The sequence below is a fragment of the Kryptolebias marmoratus genome, linkage group LG1, assembly GCF_001649575.2.
Source record: "Kryptolebias marmoratus isolate JLee-2015 linkage group LG1, ASM164957v2, whole genome shotgun sequence".
In the NCBI taxonomy this organism is placed as follows: domain Eukaryota; kingdom Metazoa; phylum Chordata; class Actinopteri; order Cyprinodontiformes; family Rivulidae; genus Kryptolebias; species Kryptolebias marmoratus.
The window spans coordinates 3,930,177-3,952,871 of NC_051430.1; the positions used below are offsets into that span (position 1 = coordinate 3,930,177).

Here is a 22,695-nt window from a genome sequence, read left to right on the forward strand (position 1 = left end):
AAATACTCACAGCTCCCAGTCTCTCACTGCCAGATTATTGAAAGCCTCACAGTTAGTAAATGTCCAGCGTTATATCCATGTCCATGCCTGATCTCGACCCTTGCCTGTCCCACGACCCACGTCTCTCGCCTGCCCCTTTTTGGATACTGCTTTGGACTCTGACCTCTCGTTACCGACCTCGCTACGCTCACCTGGACCTCGCCCTTTGAATTTTCCCTCTCTGGTTTTGGCTTCGGACTTCTGACTCCCCGGTAACGATCCCACGCCTGTACCTGGACTTTCCCTCTCGCCTCAGCCCCTTTCAGATAAGCCTGTCTGCACCTAGCTACCAAGCTAAGGAGGACTTACCTATTCTGGTCCCGATCCACGACGGTCACGTGAGTGCGCTGTTCAGAACCTCTGGTCCCGTTCTTTGTCTGTCCATAATAAAATCCTTTAAACTTCGTTACTGTGTTGCTAGTCTGAATCCTGTCAAGTCCTGCCTTGTCAGTTTTTGAGATGTGTTGCTACCATCATCAAATTTAAAATTATTATGATTTTTTAAACCGGAACAACTTCTTAGTTTAAACATTTGATATGTTTACTATGTTCCACTGTGAACGCAATATAGGTTTTTGAAATATGCCAATAATTACCTCTGTCAGGGAGGTTATGTTTTTAATAACTTTGGTTGGTTGGTTTTGCCTGTCTGTTAGCAAGATTACTTCAAAATAGATTTTCAAGAAATATTGGGGTTGTCACAAAAAACAAGTGATTAAATGTTGATAGTGATGAGGATCATAATCTCGTTTACCACCAAAATTTAATCACTTGTTTTCCCAAGTTTTAAATAATTCTATGGCCTCTTTGGTAGCTTAGGTTTGAGCTCTCTGAGTGCTTCTAGTTACAGTCTGTTTTTATTTACCCTTTACACAACGTTCAAACTTTTCTGGAGTTGGGTTTGTAAAGTGATCACCTGAAAGTTGGCTATTTTTATCAGTATGTTTTCTGCTATGTGTCCTCGAGTCAGTTTGCCTGGTCAGTGTGACTTCCATTCCTTTCTTCTTATTTGATGAAGTAGCAAGTTTATGAAGAAGCAAATTCCTACTCAATTGGCCTTTTCCATGAACCTGAAAGGCCAATCTGTGCTTAACCACACAGCATAGAAGCACACACTAATAAAAGCTTAAGCTAAAACTAGTAAACTACAAGACAGTGTATGAAAAGGAACTGGTTATCATGACTAAAATAAATCTGTCCTCACAGGGAAATTCCAAATGAAATATAATAATCATCTTGTGAAACAGTAATCAACAATGCAACCGCTGATTAAGTTTTGTTCATCTTTATATTTCCAATCCTTCACTGGGCCTTTTCTTCCAAGGTTAGAAAAGAATCTCTAATTGAATGGCTTTAGAAGAGATTTATATCACTTTATAATGAATATGGCTGTTTCACTCTCTTAAATTAATGAATAGGCAACCCCAGCTGTCAGTGAGTTGCACAAATATAAATGAGGGATAGAACTTTCAGACGGACCTACTCACATAGAGTGGTGATGACGGATCTACTAATTTCCCAGCACTGCTGAGTTCAGGAATATTTACCAACACATTTTTAAGCTCTGTCCAAGGTTGTACTGCTGTGTTATATTAAATAAAATGTCATGGTTTTGATGTTTTTGTTTGGTTTTCTAGTTCTTGTTCTGCTTTGTTTCTTTAATTGTGTTCATGTCTTGTCACTTTCACCTCCCCCAGTAACTTGCCACGCCTCATTCTTCCATACCATGCTGTTCTGTTACATTCCAGTCTTTCATGCCACACCCACATTACCATAACAACTCAATCACTGCCATCATTCTCACCTGTTTGCAATCACTCACCTGTGTCCATTTTCCTCCTGATCCTCAGTCTTTAAATACCGGTCTTTGTTCTTCAATCTCCACTGGGTCATTTCGTTCCGCTTTGCCTGTTCATTCTTGTCCGTCTGGTTTTGCCTTCGCTCCTCGTTTTTGTAAGTTGTTAGTGTTTGTTTTGCTGCCACGCCAGCCCTTTTGTTTGTATTTTTTAGTTAATTAAAGTATTTACGTTCGTTAAAGTCATGCGTTTGCGTTCTGGGTTCGCCGCCATATCTCCACCATCTGACAGAAAATGTATTTTATTGTGAGCTGTCTGAAAATGAGTCAAACGCAAACTCAGTTATGCCGACAGGAAGGTCTTTCCTCCTTCATTACCTCTGCCAAGGAGGTTATATGTTTTGGTACTGTTGGTTGATTTGTCCATCTGTCTGCCTGTTGCCAAGATTACATAAAAATTTAATAAACAGATTTTGATAAAATTTTCAGGAAATGTTGGGATTAAATATTAAATATAGGTGGTGATCCAGATCATAATCCAGATCCTACCATTTTTCAATGACTTTATGGCATTAGCAGAGGTTTGACCTCTCTGAGTGCTTCTAGTTTTTAAAAATGTACATACTGTATTAAGACACAGCACTGTAGATTAGGTTTTCAAAGTTACATCTTATTAAAAAGCAAAACTTCTGGAAATGTTTTATTTTGACAGATGCAGTAAAAAATAAATACATTCAGACATGTTTCATGTAGCCAAGGCTGCATGTTGTCACTGATTCTGTTCATGACTTTTATGGACAGAGTTTCTCTGTGCAGCCAGGGGGCAGAGGGGATTCCGCCTGTTATTTGCAGATGATGTGGTCCTGCTGGCATCATTGTGCCGTGATCTCCAGCTCTCACTGGAGCAGTTCACAGATGGGATAAAGATCAGCACCTACAAATCTGAGGCCATAGTCCTCAGTGGGAAGGAGTTGACTGCTCTCTCTGGATTGGCGGCATCCACAGTAATCTATACTCTGTACCGGTCCATGGTGGTCTAGAGGGAGCTGAACTGCAAGGGGAAGTTCTCTGTTTAATGGATGGTCTACGTTCCTCCCCTCACCCTTGGTAATGAACTTTGGGTAGTGACCAAAAGAATGAGATTGCAGATACAGGCAGTCAAAACGAGTTTTTTGCCCAAGGTAGCTTGTCTCTCCCTTAAAGATAAGGTGAGGGGTTCAATTATCTGGGAAGGACTCCTCCAAATCGAGAGGAGCCAGTTGACGTGGTTCGGCACCTGGTAAGGATGCCCTCTCAAAGCCTCCTTTGGGAGGTGTTCCAGGCATGTCCAACTGGGAGGAGACCCCAGGGAAGACCCAGGACAGTGTCTCTCAGTTGGCCTGGCAATGCCTTGAAATCCTCCTGGAAAAGCTGGAAGAGGTGGTCATAAGTCAGCCATATAAATTCCTCTGTACTGTAAGTATTTTTGAGTCAAATTTGAGGCCATCTGTCTCACAGCTGAATCTTGTCTGAAATTGGGTCATGTGATCAAGACAATGATCACAAAGACAAGCAAATTTGAAAAATAACATTTAAAAAAAGGGTTAATGATTTCAGCCATGAATAAAAATGGTTAAAGTGACTTCATTAACTTCCATTCTCCAAATTAAAGCCAAGTTGTCAGTTTTTTGGGGACTCTCATATTGTACTTTTGGATCCAGAGTTTGTGCTCTTGGGATAGGGCAGCTGTACCCTCAATAAAAAAGTTCCACCCAACTTGCTAACAGGCTGGCATACTGTCAGTCATGCTGTGAAAAGGCACATTTTTAAGCCTCAAATAACAAATGAACAAACAGCAGCAAGATAAGAACTAAGTGAACAAATATAAAATATGAATATAAACACTTAAAGAAAATTATCTGAAGTGTAGAAAGTGTAGAAAAACACAATGGCCGCGTCGTCAGTGTTATTCTTTCAATGTCAACAAAAACACTGTTTTTCAAGTGATTCAAAAAAATTATACTAAGACTTAGAAAAGTTAAAATGTTAAAAGTTAAATGCTTCACATTTAGGTTTCCTAGTGTCTTTTAAGTTTTCAAAGCCATCATGACCACAAAAAAGAAATTAGGGTCAGGATTAATATTGCGGTGGTTTTAACTAAAATAAGGAGACGACCGGTGACAAACTTTATTATAAACTTGCTATCACGCCGGGCACCATCGCAGACTGTAGCTCATTCTTCTTCTGCAGTTCTAACATGTTTCTCTGCCCTGCGCTGTCACAGCAGTGTCATCCATCGACAGAAGTCCTAAGAGCATAAAAGCATTACTGTGTGGACCCAGGAAAGAGTTAGGACGGCCCGTTCATGACCAGGTTTGATGTCACTGTGTTCAAAATGTAAAATGCTTTATGTTTACCTGGTAACTAGTGTTTAGAGATCTTTTTTACAATGACAATTCAGGAAAAAAGGGATTTATGGGTTTATAATTTATTTGTTTTATAAAAGGCCGTACAGCCTGAGTCTGCATGCAGCTCCCATGTTAATGGGAATGTCATTAAAGCTGCTGCAACCAAAAGATGAGCTGCAGCTTTCAGTTTTCGTTAATAGTTCCAAAAGTATTATTGCTTTCAGAGCTCTTCATACTGAGTTTTGACATCTAGTTTATGTTTGTTTCATACGTCATGATTACTGTTTTTTACACACATTTGGGGGTTTTAAATGTGGTGTTTAGAATTTTGTTTAATTAAGTAAAAGGAACTTGTTATGGATTTATATAAAAATATTTCTGTTGGATTTATCAGACTAAATGATTGACAAATTCTGCTTTTATATGTTATAACAGTTTGAGGATTTCCCATACAGATAAAAGTTTGATAAATAAGTCAACTTTGTCTCTTAAATTAAAAATACGTTTTTTCGGTATTGTTTATCTAAATAAAGTTTTATCGTAGTTATAAGCTCGCAAGGAGAACTGAGGTTTAAAGTCAGTGGTCAAAACGACTCTAGTGGTAAATCTTCTGGTTCTCCCTCACCTTCTTGTTGTTGCAAAATTAAAGTAGAAAAGTAGTTTTATTTCACTAATAACAGACTTTACCACTGATAAACACAGAAACTTCATCTAATATCTGTGGAAAAAGACCAGCTTCAGGTTCATGACAGCTGCAGTTCCACATAAATTATGTCCATACGAACCACACATGTATTTTCAGACCTTTTCAAACATTCAAATGTGGAATTCATCAGAAAGTTTACATGTCACATTAAATATGTGTATCAATCACACTAAATTGCAAAAGATGAATGAAAGTTAATATAAATAATCACAAAACACAGAGCTTTGTGTAAAAAAATAAAAATTCATTTGTCAAATGACTACAAGATCTTTTCTTGTAATTACAAGATCCAGATCTCATAATTATCTGGATAATACGAGATCCAGATCTTGTAATTATGAGATATAATGCCCTTTTGTTTCTTTGGTGAATACAATGTGCTTCTGTACTGAAGTGATGAAAAATGAAAAATATTCTACCTAGTTATATTACATGCACATCCTTTTTTCCACTTTTTTCTCCATTTCTATTCCTCCTTTCAATTTTTTAAAGCTTCTCAAACTCTTCAGTTCTATACTGCGATGAATCAATTTTTATGGCAAAACAAAATCTTCATCAAAAAAAATGTATTCAGCTTTTCCTTTTACTCACTTTCAAGCTCGAGTTTGTTTATTTGTAGTTTCTTCCTTTCTTTTTTTTTAGGTGTCCCAATTGTTTGAACTACTCCACACTGCAGCCATAGATGTTTTATTCTTTGTCTTTAAGTAGGACACAGTGTGATGTCATGGTAAAAGCTACATTGTTTACAGGTAGGAAGAGGCTGGCATCTGTTTTTCTCGCCTTAGGCAGGTTGAAAACTAGCACAGAGTGAGGGTGGCCTGCTTGTTGAGGCAGAAGCTGACCTGAAAGCACACAGCAGATCATTTAGAACGGCTAATAAAGCGTTTCTGCAGGACTGTCATGGCGCTGAACCTAACTGCCTCACTGGACTGGAAGACAGGCAGCAGATGTTAGAGGCGCTAACAGGTTCTGTGACCTAAAATTGAGCAGGTGGCATTTTGGCATCAGAATCCGGTTCTGGAGCAGATGTGTGCTATCACAGCCAGCACTGACAGAAACCTTTTCATCAGTTTTCATTTAACTGACTGAATGGTTGGAGCTGATCTCATTCCTTTGATGGTAGCTTGTAGCTTTTATAAAAATCATAAACAATCCATTGCATTAATTGCTATGTCTGTAAGTCTTTATGTACCTTTCATTTATTGCAGTGAAGCAGCAACAAGTTTTCAAATCTGTCCATGGTTTGAATTATAGGGGGCGAATGGGAAGATTTAACACAAAAGCAGGTTAAATTGATCAGAAAACATCAGAGAAGCTTAGGATAAAACATTTGACATTTTGGAGTCTGATAACAACTTTTACCTTTCATAAATATTTAATTTCATATGATATCAGTTGAACAGAACGCTCAGTTAGCTTGAGTGTGAATTTATTTTTCCATTGTGCTGTTGTCAAAAGAAATACCCAGCAAATGTATTATGTTTATTATGAAATTAGTCTGTGTTCTCTGCCTTTAATGTCAGCGAAGAACAGATCTGCTACAGTATAAATGTTTGATATTTATATTTTTGCTTCACTCGTGTTGAAGATCTGTTCTGCTAATCGTTTTGCTTTAGAATATTATATCATTAATAGACTGAAGGTTATTTATTCAAATTCAATTCAATTCAAAAATACTTTATTAATCCCAAAGGGAAATTAAATGTTGTTGTAGCTCATAATCCTGGTTTTGTTAAAGAGTTGATGGCTGTCGGCAGGAAGGGTCTCTTGTAGCAGTCTGTCCCGATTTGTCCTCGGTAAAAAAGTTTCAGTAAAAATCCTTCCAGCTGCACAACATCCAATACCAGAGGAAGTAATCATCCAAAAAAAGTGATTTACATCCAGAAAAAAAGAAGAATAAAGTTTTCTAAAGCAATATCTCAGAGTGAGTAACAGAGCTGCTCCAACATGCAGCCACCTTGAGCGGCGCAATTCTAGACGCATTGTGATTTATATCTACATTGGATAAGTTACACATTACTTTACAACAAGGAAAATACTAAAAATATAATGTTTACATTAGATAGGACTGCCTTCATGTCAAAAAAGTCCACCTCCCCTGATTATCACTGTGTATTTTGAACACTGACTCATCTATACTCAGAAGAATGTTTTATTGCTCTAAATTTGCTCCTCTGCAGCTTGGAAAACAAAATTAAACAAAATAGTTTCATTTTAGTTTTTTCTGATAGGTCTGTCAGTTTTTGTTCTTTTACATTTTAGCAGGAGAAAAACTTGAAACATGACAAGGTACTAAATGTAGCACCAATTATTAACTAAAACCATAGTTATAGCCCTATGCATACACATTAGAGTACTCACTGTTGCACAACAAATGGGTGAGGTTTTACTAGTGCTGCACAGTCCTAAATGTAGATAAATATATTTAAAATTTATTATATTCATTTAGTAGAGTTGGCACTTTAAATGTATATTTTTTACTTACTTTGTGTTTGTGTTTTATTTTGTGGTAATTAGTAAAGGTCTAAATTAATTGTTAAAAATAAAACTAGCTAAAATACAATGATTTTTTCTTTTAAAAAAAAACTTAGTTGTTTAGATTAATAGATTAACTGAAAATTTTGTTTATAGATTAATTAAAAAAACAGTAATTAGTAGCAGCCCTATCTAGCTCCTCAGCTTGAAATGTCTGGAATTTTCAAAGCACAGGAAAATGCTATGTCACAATGTGCACGTTTGTCCATTTTATTATAGTGCTTTTACTTCATTTCTAGTTGCCACATTTTGATTAGTGTCATCTGTAATACTCTTCAGTGACTCCTGAATATTTGCCTAGTTAATGTTCGCTGCCCATGTGCAGCCCATCTGGTATTACAGAAGGGCTTCACTGTTTCAACGTGCCTGTTTTCAAGAATATCAAATAAATACACAAACAGCTTGCCGTATATTTGCATTAGGCTGCAGTCCTGCTGTCACCACCTTCCACCTAACAGTTGATTTGGTGCAAAAGTTAAAAATATTTTGCACAAACTGGAGAAGGAAAATCTGCTGTCTGAAGACAACAGCTGACACTACTGACTCCAGCTAGAATCAGTCCATTAGTTGAGTGGGTTCCATGTGTTGCACACACATTGATTCTTGTAAGCCATTATAGGCTCCAGACATGTTGGCAGGACCGTCACAGCACTGTCCCCTGCAGCTGCTAATGACTATATTCCTCTCTTTTAAAACCTGGAGTATAGACTCACATAAAGCTTCTCCTGTGTGGCTCTTAATGGGGAGAAATTTAAGAAACGCTCAAAAATGAGCCCATTTTAAAATAAACGTAGGCTGATCCACATGTGTTACTTTGAGGGTAGAGTCAACAGTTATTGAGAAATATTTGGCCATTTTGATTCATTAACGATCTATGATAAAGCACGGTCATCCATAAGCCAATAAATTCTTCACAGTTGTTTGTGGCAATAAATGAAGATGTGCCTGCTCTTGCATTTACATTTTTTCTTTATGGAACTTTAAAAAGGGATGAAACGGACCTATTAACTTCAAAATTCCCACCTAATGGCCATTATCACTTCTGCCAAAAATGTCTCTGGAGCATCAAAGTGCCCAACCCTTCTCTGCCTAAAACTCAACAACAGCCTCTACTCTTCTCAGTCTAGTTCACACACTGATTTAAATGGATTCTCAGTCATGTCTTGATGCAAGTGTAATGTAGTTCAGTATTGCCCTCCTATGATGTTTTCATGCTCACTTATATACTCTATGACATGTTTCTTGACACTAAAACCTGGTGCAAAGCACGACCGTCACTCAACACAGCTGAAAATGCGACATGCAAGACAAAACACGGATCCAGTAAATCAATTGTGCAGCAGCCACTGTTTTTACATGTAAAACCCATTTAAAAGCCTGCATTTGACATGAAATCTTCAGAAGAAGTATTTTAGTTGTTTGTATATGTGCTCCAAAGCTTTTAAATCTATGTTCTGGTTTTGACTGCTCTCCAGTCTTTTATCAGCCCAGTACAAACATGTATCAACAATTTTTCCTCAGTAAACTGGATCTTCTTGACTGATTCAGTGACAGGTCAAGGTGGTTGCTCCTCAGATCTCTGTTCTCAGGCTCTGATATGGTCAGGCTTTACGCCTTCGTAACTTTGAGAATGATGACCATCCTGTGATATCCTTATTAACTGGTTTACAAGCCCTATCAGATTAGGTGTTTTTTAAGCACTTCTTTCTCATGCTTCTTATTTTCTTTCTTTCTCTTTCTTTTCTGTACTCTGCTGTCATATCTTCTGTTGTCCGTCATTAGGACAAAAATAAACATCACTAAGAATCCTTCCTCCCGCACAACAAATGCAACATGAACCAATAAGATTAAAAACATCTCTGTGATGTGAACTCATGCTACAATGTCATTTGAACAAAAATAAAGGAGCTCTCACAACATTTATTCAGAACCCAGAGGCCCCATCATCTGTTCATCACTCAGTCATTCAAATCAGGTCTGTCAAAGCAGAGAAACACCTAAAACATGTAGGACAGTGGCCCTCCAGAACCAGGGTTGGACACCACTACTATGAGACCATCTCCAAGCAGCCTGATGTTCCTCTGGACTGCCTCTGACCGGAAGACGGTGCAACACATAGTGAATGCAACTAATAGGATCAATGGTGCTCCTCTGCCCTCCCTCACTGACATTTATCAGTCCCACCTTACCCACAGAGCTATCTACTGCTGGTGTTCTTCATCCTCCTGCCTTCATAAATACATTTTCAAACCAGATATCATAAACAGTTGCTGAATTGAAAAAAGATGATTTTTTTTTTTTTTTTTTACGACAGTAGTTTCTTTAACAGAGTCATTAAAGTTCTTGGGTGCGCCACCAAAAGCATAATGCCTGATTTGACAGCAGCACTGCAAATTGACACAAGAGGTCACTGAAACTGAAGCTTCAACAAATTAACCTCTTTTTGAAACATTTGGCCCAACTGGTTCAGTGCTCCATAAAAGCTTCGTTTGCTCATCACCACTCCCTCCCACTCCCACCTGTTAGCAGTTGTCATTTAGCCCAGGTGTCTTCACTCTGCTCATCAGCCCTGTCCATAAATACTCTCTGTCCTCACTCCTCGTCAGTCCAGTATTGTGGCTTCATGTCTTGTCTGGGTTCCAGCAATGGGCCTTGAGCTTCATTTGATGAGCAGATTAAGACTTGTAAAGCTTTTCAGGTGTCTTCCTGATTGTAACAAAAAAAGATTTGAAGCTTTGAAGCCTCAAAGATGCATCCCACCAGTGACATCTACTGGTCAGCTGCAGTTATAGCAGCCGCGAACATCCAAATGATTCACACATCAATTCCAAGATTCTGTAGGAGGGGTGGTCAGATGTCTAATTTCTTATTACATTTAAGTTCAGAAAGTTTAGTGTCATCCATAATTTTAGATCACACAGACAGTCCAACAGGGCATTCTTTGTTAGGGGAGATAAATCTGGAAATCATCAGCATAACTGTTAAATACAATCTTGTGTTTCTTTAAAACTGAACCAAATGGGAAAATGTATACAGAAAACAGAGGCGGACCAAGAATGGATCCTTGTGGGACCCCACAGGTGAGGAAAGGTGAAGATGATGATGATGAGTGGCCCAGTCTAATGATGAAGGTTCAGTATTTTAGGAAAGATCTAACCCAGTTCACGATTGTTCCATTAATCCAAACACAACGCTTAAGTTCAGAGATAAGAATGTATCAAAAGCTGCTAAAATCTTAAAGGACTAAAACTGCAGAATCTCCAGAGTCTGAAATTATATAAAGGATCATTAAACCCTTTTAGAAATGCTAACTCTGGACTGTTGTGCGCTTTAAGACCAAACTGAAATGGTTCAGTGATGCCATTTTCGCCCAAGGACTGGACTTGGCTAAAAAAAATAATCCAACACTTTAAAAAGAAAAGGGAGTTTGAAAACTGGCCTAAAATTAGACAGAAGTGGTGAGTCAAGGTTTGTTTAATATATGGCTGGTCATTGGCACATTTTAAATCACCTGGAACAGTTAAATTGCATTGAACAAAGCAAGTTTATGACATAAAGTGTTCTGAATAAATAAAAGGAGGGGAAAAAAACAAACTTCTTTGTCCAGGTCTATTAATGTTACATTATGTCATTTTTGACATCAAAGAAATGTTTATTTTTGCATGTAACAATGTGTCTAACAGGATTTGCCACTTTCTGTTAAGTTACCATTCAGTGGTGGGTAGTTGTCTCAGCTTTTCTTCGAAGCATCTGCATGACTTTACCTCTCTTTACCTTTACATTCACAGTCATTAGAAGGACTGATTTGTCAAATGCATGTTAAAATAATAGGATTGAGGATTAAGATTAGGGTTATTTAGGATCTTTTCACTTTATTAAACAAAGCATAGCATGTTAGTTTCAAAGTGAAAGGTATGCTAAATGTTCTAAATTAAGAATTTGAAATCTTATAGATAAATGATATTTAGATTTTGTTTACATACTTTTTATGTACCAAACGATAAATACTTTATAATTTTTTTCCCAATTATTTATGACACAGATGTTGTCTTTTTAATGTGAGGAGGATATTACCAAAAAAGTTCTAAAGACTTTTATTACAATGATGACCCTTCGATGGTATGCTGGAAAACTGTTAATTGTGTGAAAACAATTATTGGACACACCTGAGGGGTTACAGTGAGGTGAGGTTTCTTCTTTTGCCAACTTGAGTTGAAAGTCAGACTTTTATGTGTTGAAGAATAAGATATTATTAAGTCAGTCAACATTCCACATTAAGGGGCTGATTAAATATTGGCCTTTTAATTATAAAATTTAACAACAATTTTTATTAAATGTATTCATCCAATCAAGTAAATATATAGGCTGAGGATTCTAATCTTAAAGGTAAATACCAGTCAATTTTAAGCAATGTTCTGTTTATTTTTTTTATTTAACATTTATTTATACAGGCTGTCCCACTGAGATCCAAGATGTCATTTACAAGTTTGAGCGTATGCCATGTTTTAGTAGTAAAATCACGGTAACCGTTGTACATACGGCCCATGGACTACAGGGACATTTTCAGTAAGTTTTCAAAGTGAATGACTAAACTTAGTAAAGGGGATTGGTCTTCAAAAATATTTAAATAGTTTAGTCCAGTTGTAACCAAAGAAATGTTTTATTTGTACACAGAGAGTGCAAAAACAAAGTCATATTTCATTCATTTTCACTGTGGTATTTTAATAAACATTTCAAATCAAAACTAAATTTGCTTGTGGTATTTATTCTAGAGGAAGTAAAATAAATTGCTACAGCTGAAAAAAATAAAGTAACAATTTGCAAAAACCTTTCTTAGTAATTTTTCTGCAACAAAGAAGTTTGAAAAGCTTAAATGAGGTCAACTAACAGATTTATGTTAACAAAACTTTAAGTTGACTGAATGTTACTAAGAGGTGGCACGGTGCAGCAATGGTTAGAGCTGACGTCTCACAGCAAGAAGCTCGGAGGTTCAGCTTCTGGCCTTTATTGGGGGGAGTTTACATGTTCTCCCCATACGCACTTGGGTTTTTTTCTGGGTCCTCTGGTTTCCTTCCACAGACCAAAAACATGCATGTTAGCTTCATTGGTAACTCTAGCTGTGAGTGAGAGTGTGAATTATTATTTGTCTCATTTGTCTCTATGTGTCCCTGTGATGGACATGAGACCTGTCCAACTTCCTGTGACCCAGAAGAGAAAAAAAAGTAAAAGAAAATGTATGGATGTATTTTACTAAGCCTTTCAAACTCTTACAATATCATAAGTTGGTTTTATTAAACAGATTGAATTAGTTAGAGTTAAAAGGTTTCACAAGACTTTTTTTTAAATAATAACTGAGTTGGATCTAATAAAAAATATCCATGCTAAATGTTACCTTGTTATCTTTTCTTAGAGAGTATTTACAATGTTCCACTTCTTCTAAGGTTAGATAAACAAATACAGAAATAAAAAAAAATCTTGTCATGATTTGATTTTTTCTGTGTTATTTCTTGTTCATCTTGTGTTTAGTTAAGTTCTTGTGTCGTTTGGCTTTCTGTGTTTTCCTGTGTTACTGTTCACCTGCCCTCTGCTCAGTAATCCTGCGGTCTGCCTGCCTCGCCCACCTCACCTGTTCCTCGTCTTCTCCCAGCTGCAGCTCATTTCCCACTCACCCTCAGTTCTTTAAAACCAGTCTCTTTTCATTTATTCCTCGCTGGTTCATTCCTTTCCGTCACTTTATCCTTCCTGGTTGTCCATGTCTCAGTGCTGTCTTCATGCCACGCTCATGTTCCATGTAAGATTTTGTTTTTTGCTGCCTCGACAGCTTTTTTGTTTTCTTCGTTTTATTAATAAATTAGTTTAATTTAAGTTTTCACGATGAGTCCGCCTACTGGGTTCACCACACTCAAACTTAACAATTCCACAGTTACACATTTATTATGATTATTTATTGAAAACAGACAACTTTTGTTGATGTTGTGATGGACCATTTGAGGGATTCCACTCACACCCAGATGGCATGTTGTTTTTCATTTAAAAAGGTATTTGTTTGGTGCTCACCACACTGTCACCGTTACTGTTTTTACCGTTGGAGTTAACGTTTGTACTGGCAGTCAGTTGGAGTCGCACCTATCCCCTGTGCTGTCTTTCTTACTCCTCCTCAATGCAAGAAAATTCTAGCTACGGTAAATGGAGAGGTGAAGAAAAGAATGACTTTAATGAGACCAAGCTGTTATCCAATGCAGCCACATGGCAGATATTAATCTGCATTCATCTGTATATACTGTATGTATGCTAAATACATTGTGAAATGTTATTTGACAACAGTATGAATTGGGGTACCTTTAGTTCACCAGCATCTGCTGCAGATCCAGGGTCCACCCCAGTGATGTAGATCCCCAGTCCATACTCAGCACCACCCCTTATCATTAGACCCAGAGAGAGACCACCATCCAGGCTAAGGCTTACCTGTGGGAAGGACATGATATTCAGGACCAGCAGTATTATGAACAAATCAAAATACAGTCATTAAAAAACACAGACAATGCACAGTGTAACATCACAATGAGACGTGCTTTAACATTTTTAAATTGTCTCAAAAACAAGACTTTTTTTTAATAATGACATGTGTTAGTGTAATCCTAATTATACAAACATAATTACATACATTTACAGTCATATTTTCATATCTTTCAGCAAATAATGTATCCTTCTGGGGATTATTTATCTTTTTATCACTCACCACCAAAGGCAAAACATGAAAATGTTTTTGTCCATGTCTGTGTGTGTCTTTATTTGTCATGTTTACAAAATAGACCATGAACCAGTCACTAATTTGAATGAAACTTTCCGAAGGTAATCGTTTGTTTGTACATTTAAACTGTTTGTTTTGCCAACATAGCAAAACAAATACAAAAATGGCTATAACTCAATAGGACTAATTCCCAACACATTCTCCAAGTGTTAAATCTGTTCTTTAAACCTAGCCACTCTGTTTGTCTGTTAGCAAATATATTTCATGGACAATTGATGAATTTTAATGTAACTTTTAAAGCATAACAATTGAGTTTACATTTACAACGGATTAACTTTTGGACCTCAGTCATGATGGCTGCCACAGCCAGCTGAACTTTTAAGCTGCTAACTGAGGCCTGTATCTGAGGAGGAGCCATGGTTTGATTTCAGAGTGAACTGGGGACAGGGACTTTCACTCCTGGGCAGATTGGTGCCTGTCCTGAATGTTTTCCAATTTCACCGTAGATTGATGGACTACAGATAGTTTGGAAATAAAAATAAACCTTTCCAGATTGATCGGCTGCAACAGTTGCTTCTCTAAGGTCACTGCTGATGTCTTTGGCATTGTGTTAACACACACCTGTATGCTGCAGAGCATCAAACTCCTGCTTTTATCGAGGTGGCCACACTTGAGGATTAGAAGTTAAAGAATGCATTTAATTAGCAGTAGCTGGCTGATACATTCCCTTTCAAGTCTTATTTAAGCCTTTCAAATACACTTAGGTTTTTACATACTGCTTTTGCATTTGACTTTTTTTTGCTGTTGAATAATGAAACCGTGTATTTTTGCATGTTTGCATGTTTTAGTGTCTGAGGTGGTGTTCAGAGGTTGTTTTTTTTGTTTTTTTTTACCAAAACCTGGTAAAAACATGCAACCTCCACATGGAAAAGCCCAAGCTGTGGTTTAAACACAGGACCTTCTTGCTTTAAGGCATCAGTGCTAAGCAACTGAGCCACTGCGCAGCATATAACACATTAAATAGTATTTTAGCACCAACAAAGTGATTCCAAACAACTATTAGCTGAAAGCCCACAGCTCAGTTCCTGTCTCAGATCTTTGTAGATTTTTTATTTTCTTTTTTGTGAAGGCACTTCTTTTAGAAACTGTTAATGACTTTTATCTATAATAATAATGAGAAATATTTCATTCTTTTTTAGCAGAACACAGTTATTTAAAAAATCTGTACTACAGAAACACAGATCAGTGCAGATTTTATTAATAATTTCACTTTATGCATTGTTTTAACCTTTAAATTAACTTATGTTCAGTCCTAAAACTTACAGGCTGAAATTAGAGCCATTTTTTGAACAAAATCTAGTTTACTTTGTTTCACTCTGACACAAAATGAACTGGGAAGAAACAGTAACAGTTTTGATTCACACAGTGTGGTTACAGACGGTAGGATTTGCAGGTTTAGCTGAATAATCGAACTCAGGAGAACAGTACCAACAGACACGATTCATAAAGTAGACAGCTGGCACGTTGTGTATTAGCTGGCACATAGATGGCATCTTGCTGGAAAAAATTTCCCTGTAACCAGCAAATCCACTGTCTCCAGTGTACACACAGGCCATTTCGCCTGTGTAGTATTTTAATTAGACGTTTCAGTCCAGAAAAATCACATCTCTCCTCTCATTTAAATGGTTTATTTCCAGGTCATCCAAAGTCAATCACATACCAATCAAATTTAAACTGTCTTTTAATTAGAGCTGTCACGATTATTCAGTGTGGTGGATTTCAGTGATTAAGAAAATCTGTTGACATCAATATTTATGGTAATTATAATTTTTATGACTTCGTTTTTTAATTTCCTAAACCTGTTAGGAGAAATGCTAACAGTTTTTCTTCATGCTGCTAGTATGTGCTGCGTGCTTCATACAGGTTCTGGACGGCTCTGCCTGAGCTTCAGTTTCAAATTGTCACAGGAGATAAAGAAGTGTCCACAGCTGCTACAGTGTTGAGATTAAACAAGTTATAAAAAGTTTCCAAAGACCAAGGGGGTCTAAAGTGTGGGAGTGCAAAAGCTAGCTGACAATAAAAGGATGCAGGGCCTAAAAAAGCATTCACCCTCTTGGATATTTTAGGCTTTTATTGCTGTCAGAAATCAGGCATAGTCAATATAAATTGTGTTTCTTTACGAAAGAAATTTTCAAAAAATCCTTCAATATCAAAAGGGGTTTAAATTTTCACAGAGTAATACCAATTAAATAAAAATATGTAATGTAAAATAAGTGACTGCATTCATATTAACCCTTTTTAAAGTGACTGTCCTCATTCAACTCAGAGAAAAGATTACTGAAAAGTACAAGACAGGGGACGGTGGCTGTGCGGTGATCCATCCGTGTTTACATCTACAGGTGACAAAAACAGAAGAAACTTTACAATTTGCAGTGGACTGAGGTTGTTTTGATCATTTTTGAGGTTTGTTTGTTACGCTTCTGAAAAGAGGACGAACGTGTCAAACAACAGCTCAGCTCTCACGGTTGAGCCTGCGTTCTTCTTATAGATTTGTCTCCAGAAGTGATGCCATCACTTCCCTGCTTTACCAAACTAAACCAAAATGCATCAGTTTATTAATCTGAACGTATGTTCATGAAATACAAACCAACAGTCTGTTTAACCCATAAAATCTGATATGTTATCTTATATGAGGTTACATGTGGTTCATTTTCAATTTTCAGAATTTTAATTTTGAACTTATGAGAAAACATCATATTCAAATGTTCTGTTTATTTAGGTGAGTTTCAGTACTTTGTAGTTTGATACTTTTGACTGAAAAAGTTTGCGTGACAGTATGCATATTCTCATAGCAGGTCTAAGGTTTTCATATATTTATGCACACTTTCACACGTTTGTTTTCATACATCCCGATGTGGGCATGGAACATGGCGGACGTAACATTTTTGAGTGTGAGCACAGTTCATACATTAGACTGCAGAACTCAGTTCAAGACAAATTAACAACACAATGTATATGTGCAAAAAATAATAATTCTAAAAAACTTAAAGTTTGAAATGTTGCATGGGTTCTGATTGATTTAATGGTTTTGTGGCCTTTTTACACATTTACTTAAAAACAGTCTGGAAGCATCTAGAAAATAAAGCATCATTTTAGCACTGTATGAGTTTGTGTGTCTGTTAGGCACTCAGCGCGTCTGAAAAACAAAGAAAAGAAAAAAAGACAGCTGGCCAATTGTTGGTGCCTCAAAATGCACAACAAGCAGAACATTCCTAGTCAATTCAAAAAGAGTTTGATAAAGACTTTGGTTTCTGAAAAGAGCAACAGATGACAGTGCTTGGCTCAGAAACACAAGGACAACCAGCAAGAGATGAACGTTTGCAAATAAGTTTGTGAATCCTTTATCAGAATTAAGAAATTTGGAGCCTTTAAATGTTTAACAACAGAAAAACATAAAGACAGTAAGCTTACGGTTGGGTTGAATAATGTATAGTATTGTGACCAGATTCAAACAACAAAAAGTGTGTTTGTGTTCAATGCTGGACATGTCAAATGCTGAAAAGTAGTCAACATTTTAAAATCTAACTAAAGAAATAGACAGACTATTCATGTTATAAGATGTGCATTTTTATAAACCTTTAATATACCAAATACTGAAATATAACTCTAATTCTTAAAAGTTGAGACATTGTGTAAAATGTAAATATAAACAAAATGCTATGATTTGCAAATTTATGCAACCTTCTTTTTCACAACAGAACATGGTAAACATCCATCCTCTATTTTCTTTACCCGCTTCTCCATTCCAGGCCGCAGGGAGCTGGTGCCTACCTCCACATAGTAAACATGTTAAAACTAAAAAACTGTACCATTTTGATTTTTATGGCTGTAACACAGCTCAAAAAAACAAAACATAGACAAGGGCAAGAAAGGGCTGTAAAAGTAAGTAGTACCAATGAAAAAACAGCAACTAATTAAGTTAATTGGCAGCAGGTCCATAAAAAGAACTGGGTAAAAAAAAAGACTTTTTAGAGAGGCTGAATCTCTCAGAAGTAAAGATGGGCAGAGGTTCACCACTGGAAAAAAACAGCATCTAAATATATGTAGTGGAAGAGTTTCAAAACTGGGAAGACTTTAACTATTCCCTCAATTACAGTTCATAATATCATTAAAAGATTAAAAGTAATAGAGAAATCTTTGAGCCCAAAAAAGGCAATATAGATGCCTTAGAAACCACGATCACCACATCCTCCGTACTAAAGAGGAGAGGGACCATCCAGCCTAACATCAATGCCCAGTTCAAAACCCGGCTTTTCTGATTGTACAGAGTCAAGTCAAGTCAAATTTATTTATATAGCACTTTTCAGCAACAAGGCATGAAAACACAAAAATACAGAGTCATCATGAAAACACACAAATATAAAAAGCTAAACTAAACTTAACATGAGCTAAGATAATCTAAATAAAATAAATGAGCAACATAAACAAATGAAAAGCTAAGCTAGGAAACTAGGCTGTAAAAAGCTAAACTAAACTTGTGGCAATCTGCCATTGTTACCTGTTTCTGCTCCCTCGGATCGTCTCATGGGTTAGGGTTAGGGTCCTAATTACTCACAACTGCAGCAGGTTCTCATCATCCAGTCCCAGGGTTCTTAAGGCAGTCACTGAGAGCAGTTCTTCGCTGAAGCATCGAGTGCCTTGGGTAAACGGTCTCAGACAGAAAACCAAGTTAAGAGATTCTGAAAGTTACTTACCTGTGCCTGTCTTCTGTTTACATACCAGTAATCCTGTCTCTGCTCACCACCTTGCCACCCGAGAACTACTTACCTGGAAGCCTCGCCACTACTTACCTGATCCGGCTAACCTGCTGAAGATCCGAAGATTCCGTGCTTGTTCTCTGAGGCCTACCTGCTGGCTCTACACCGAGGCCTGCCTGTCATCCACAAACCACCAGCAGATTTGTGTATAATATCCACCGACAGGAACTGGAAACCACAACCGATCTCCACCTGCAGACTACTTACCTGCACCTTGTAAATACTCACCTGGGATTCCTGGAACCGCACCTCTGAGCTCGCACCCTACCACCTGTCGTAAGCCTCCACACTACACCTATAGTTCGCTCCATCTCTGAACCTCTAGCAGCTCAAAGGACTAATCATTCTGCCCTCTTTTTTAGATCCTGTTCCCCTTTCCTTCCTGACACAAAATGAACCTTATTATTTTTCAACTTGTCTCCCGTGTTCTGTCCGCCTCCTCGGTACTCACGTTTGGCAACACCTGAAATCGTGTCAAAACTTATCTAAAACAAGTCATACTAAAGGTAAACTGAGGAAGATATAAGATAGATACTAAGATCCAAAGACGTAATAAACTGATAGGAGAGGGGAGAAAAAAGCCTCCATCTTTGCCGAGAGCAGTCTGTCTATGGCATGGGCAGCTATGGGCGGCTTCTTGTTAAATGAAGAGGGGATCTTTACAGTGGTAAACATGGACCTGTGCTGACTTGTTTAAGATAATTGAGTTCAGCCCTGTTGTTTAAGATGTGTTGCTGCTTTCAAATTCAAAATGACTTTTTTTTTCAAAAAATGGTACAATTTCTTAGTTTCAAAATTGATCTACATACAACTTTTCCAACACCCAGTAACAATCTAATTTTTGGTCTGTTTTTCCAATCAACTGTACTTTTTTCATGCCAACAGATTTTAGTCAAGGCAAGATTATGTTGAATGATACAGTTGACAATGGCAGTCACATTTGCTGTCTATGTCTTAAAGCAAAGTTTACTGTTTTCCAAAATAGAAGCTCTTCTTTCCTCTATCTTCTGCTGGTGTGGTAAAGTCACACAGTACTCTTATAAAGTTTATCTGTATCCAGTTTCTCCCTTGTCTGAATGGTCTCTACTGCATCACAAAATTAAGAGACCATGAATTTGCTTTTTGGTAACAAGCTTGCAACATTCTTCTGATAGTTGCTGTCAGAAAAGCCATACTCTTTTTTTTTTTTTTTTGAGATAATTGCGTTCATGGACAATTGAGCCCTGTAGAAATCAGAAAAAAGTCTGACTGCCTGAATTTTATGTTCCTGCCTGTTGATCTGGAAGCTGTTGAAGAATAGCACCTGTCTCTATTTCAAAACTCCACCTGTCATTGCTGGAGCTTTGTTTCGAGAAGGAACACGATTTTCAGCAGATTACTGAGAGAGAACAGGTAGGCCTGTAGCTCCAGGTGTTGTCTTTCATTGTCCTGATATATTCTGAACAGCTTTCAGTGACTTTGAGCACTGGTCTCCTCCAAGTGATAAAAACAATCTCTCTTGATGGCTGTCCAGCTGTCGTGTAGCCTCTTAACAGCAGGCCATAAACTTAATTACCTTGTGGTACATGTCTCAGTACAACTTAATACTCTTCCTCCACAAACGCAAACTTTTAGTTCTTCAGTTTATTTTAAGGAAGATGACAACAGTCAATGTCCAGCCTGTCCAACATGTCTTGCACAGTTGTGCATGATGAACCACAGTGTTTAACTTTATGATTCTACTGTTGTCTGCTTTTGACAAACAAACTTTTTTTAAATTATTTTGTAATTCAGTTGCATTATCAGCAGCATATGTAGAAATCAGGCCCAGCTGAAACTCATTTTCTTTTAATTTGCTTGTAATCTGCTAGTGTAGATTGGCAGATGACTCATAACTATCTTCATTAAAATCAAGGAACTTGGTTTTCAAACCCATCTCTGGTGACCAATGTCTTACAGTGGGAAAGTTTCATAGTACCATGATTTGAAGCAACTAAAGCCACAGAATTTATTTATTTTTAATTGTGGTTGTAGCATTGGGCATTTTAATTCAGTCAAATAAGTCTCAATAGGTGCCAATGCATCTATGACATTTTTTTTACAACTCCAAAGCAGAAGATTGTCTGGCACTAGCTTCCTACCACTGTCTGCTTACCTGTGTGATTGGGAGTGCTGTTGTGTGGTAAATAAAGATTACTTCTGTCTTGCAGTCATCTTTGGGTTTTAGCAGGAGTGTATCCATAGAATGCCATGTCTCTGTATAACTTCACATTCTCCCCCATGTTCTTCTTTTTCTTTCGGCAGTTCCCTTCTGCAGGGGTTGCCACAGCGAGTGCACATGAAAGACGGACGCCCTTCCTGATGCAACCTGGGCTCGAACCTGCAGCACTGATCACCACACTACCACTGCCACATATTCTCCTCTGTGTCCAACTGAAAAATTACTCTGGCAAAAATACTTACTAAGATTGCTTTCCATGGACCTCACCTAATTGTGAGTATTTTCCAGTCCTCATTCTAGCTGCATTAATTATTATTTTTTTATTTTTTTGGTTTCCATGATAATCCACTACAATGTGGAATGTTTACTTTGCCCCTGCTGGGTGTAGCTAAAAGCAACAAAGTCACAGACAGACTAACGTGTGCTGAGTTTGATTGACATCTTTATCCAGCCTATATGCTGAAAGCCTTCACAGCTTTCTTTACAGTCATTGGGTTTAAGACATTTCGAAATGTATCTTTCAGGCAGCATTGACCTTTGAAAGCCAACCAAGTTGTGGGACATCATGTCAATTTGTGGGATAGGGTAAAAGAGGTAAAAAAAAATCCCACAATGCAGGTGACATGGGGGCAGTTTACACAACGCTGTTTTTCAGTGAAACTAAAACATTTCTGCTACGATTCGGCCATCCATTTACACAACAACAGCAGTAGAATTCTTTGACACCAACATTTATTAAACCCAATCTCAGAGAGGAACTTTTTGGATACTCCCCATTGCATATGAAAGGAAGCTGCAACACGTGAAATCACAAATGTGAACTATGGTTGGCTGCAGCACGAGTAGATCGGCAATAGTAACAATGGCAGATAGCAATGTTCTTTGTGCTGCTCACCTTTTTCAATGTGTAGCAGCAACACAATCTCACTGTGGGTTCAAGGGTAAGTCTATTCACCATTTTGGATTTAACTGTTTACATTCTTGAAAGACTGGTGTGGTGACACTGCAGCGGATTAAACAGGACAGGATTAACGTGTAAATGTGTAACTTTTTCCCAATCAACATTGGAAAATCTGTAATGTTTCCAGGAGATTGATCACATGTAAACATAGTTCTGGTTACCCTCGTGTAATGTTAGCTAGTTCTAAATATAAAAAACAAGTTGAATATATTTTTAGTTCAAACATAAAAAGAAATTACTAGAATATATGGAAGGATTTCAGAAAAACCTGAGACCAAAATAGAACCACAAAGGGGCAAATGATGATAACCCTGCTGAAGCTGTGTCCTCTTAACACATGATCTAAATCCTTTCCATGTTAATTTTCCCCATCAACACAGAATGGTGATTCCTGCCCCTGCATACTGACCAGATTGTGTTTATTTTCTGTCTTTGACTCTCGTCAGAGCCTGGCAGTGTGTGTGTGTGTGTGTGTGTGTGTGTGTGTGTGTGTGTGTGTGTGTG

The 22,695-nt window shown here is 37.4% G+C and overlaps 1 protein-coding gene across 1 annotated transcript in view; it reads right to left on the reverse strand.

Annotated features, from left to right (window-relative positions):
• The window catches only part of whrnb (whirlin b), a 100,746-nt gene that overhangs the window by 41,861 nt on the left and 36,190 nt on the right, over nt 1-22,695 (reverse strand). Inside the window, exon 3 of the mRNA XM_017432685.2 lies at nt 13,802-13,927. Within this exon, the coding sequence (XP_017288174.1) occupies nt 13,802-13,927 (126 nt within the window). The remainder of the gene's footprint in view (nt 1-13,801; nt 13,928-22,695) is intronic.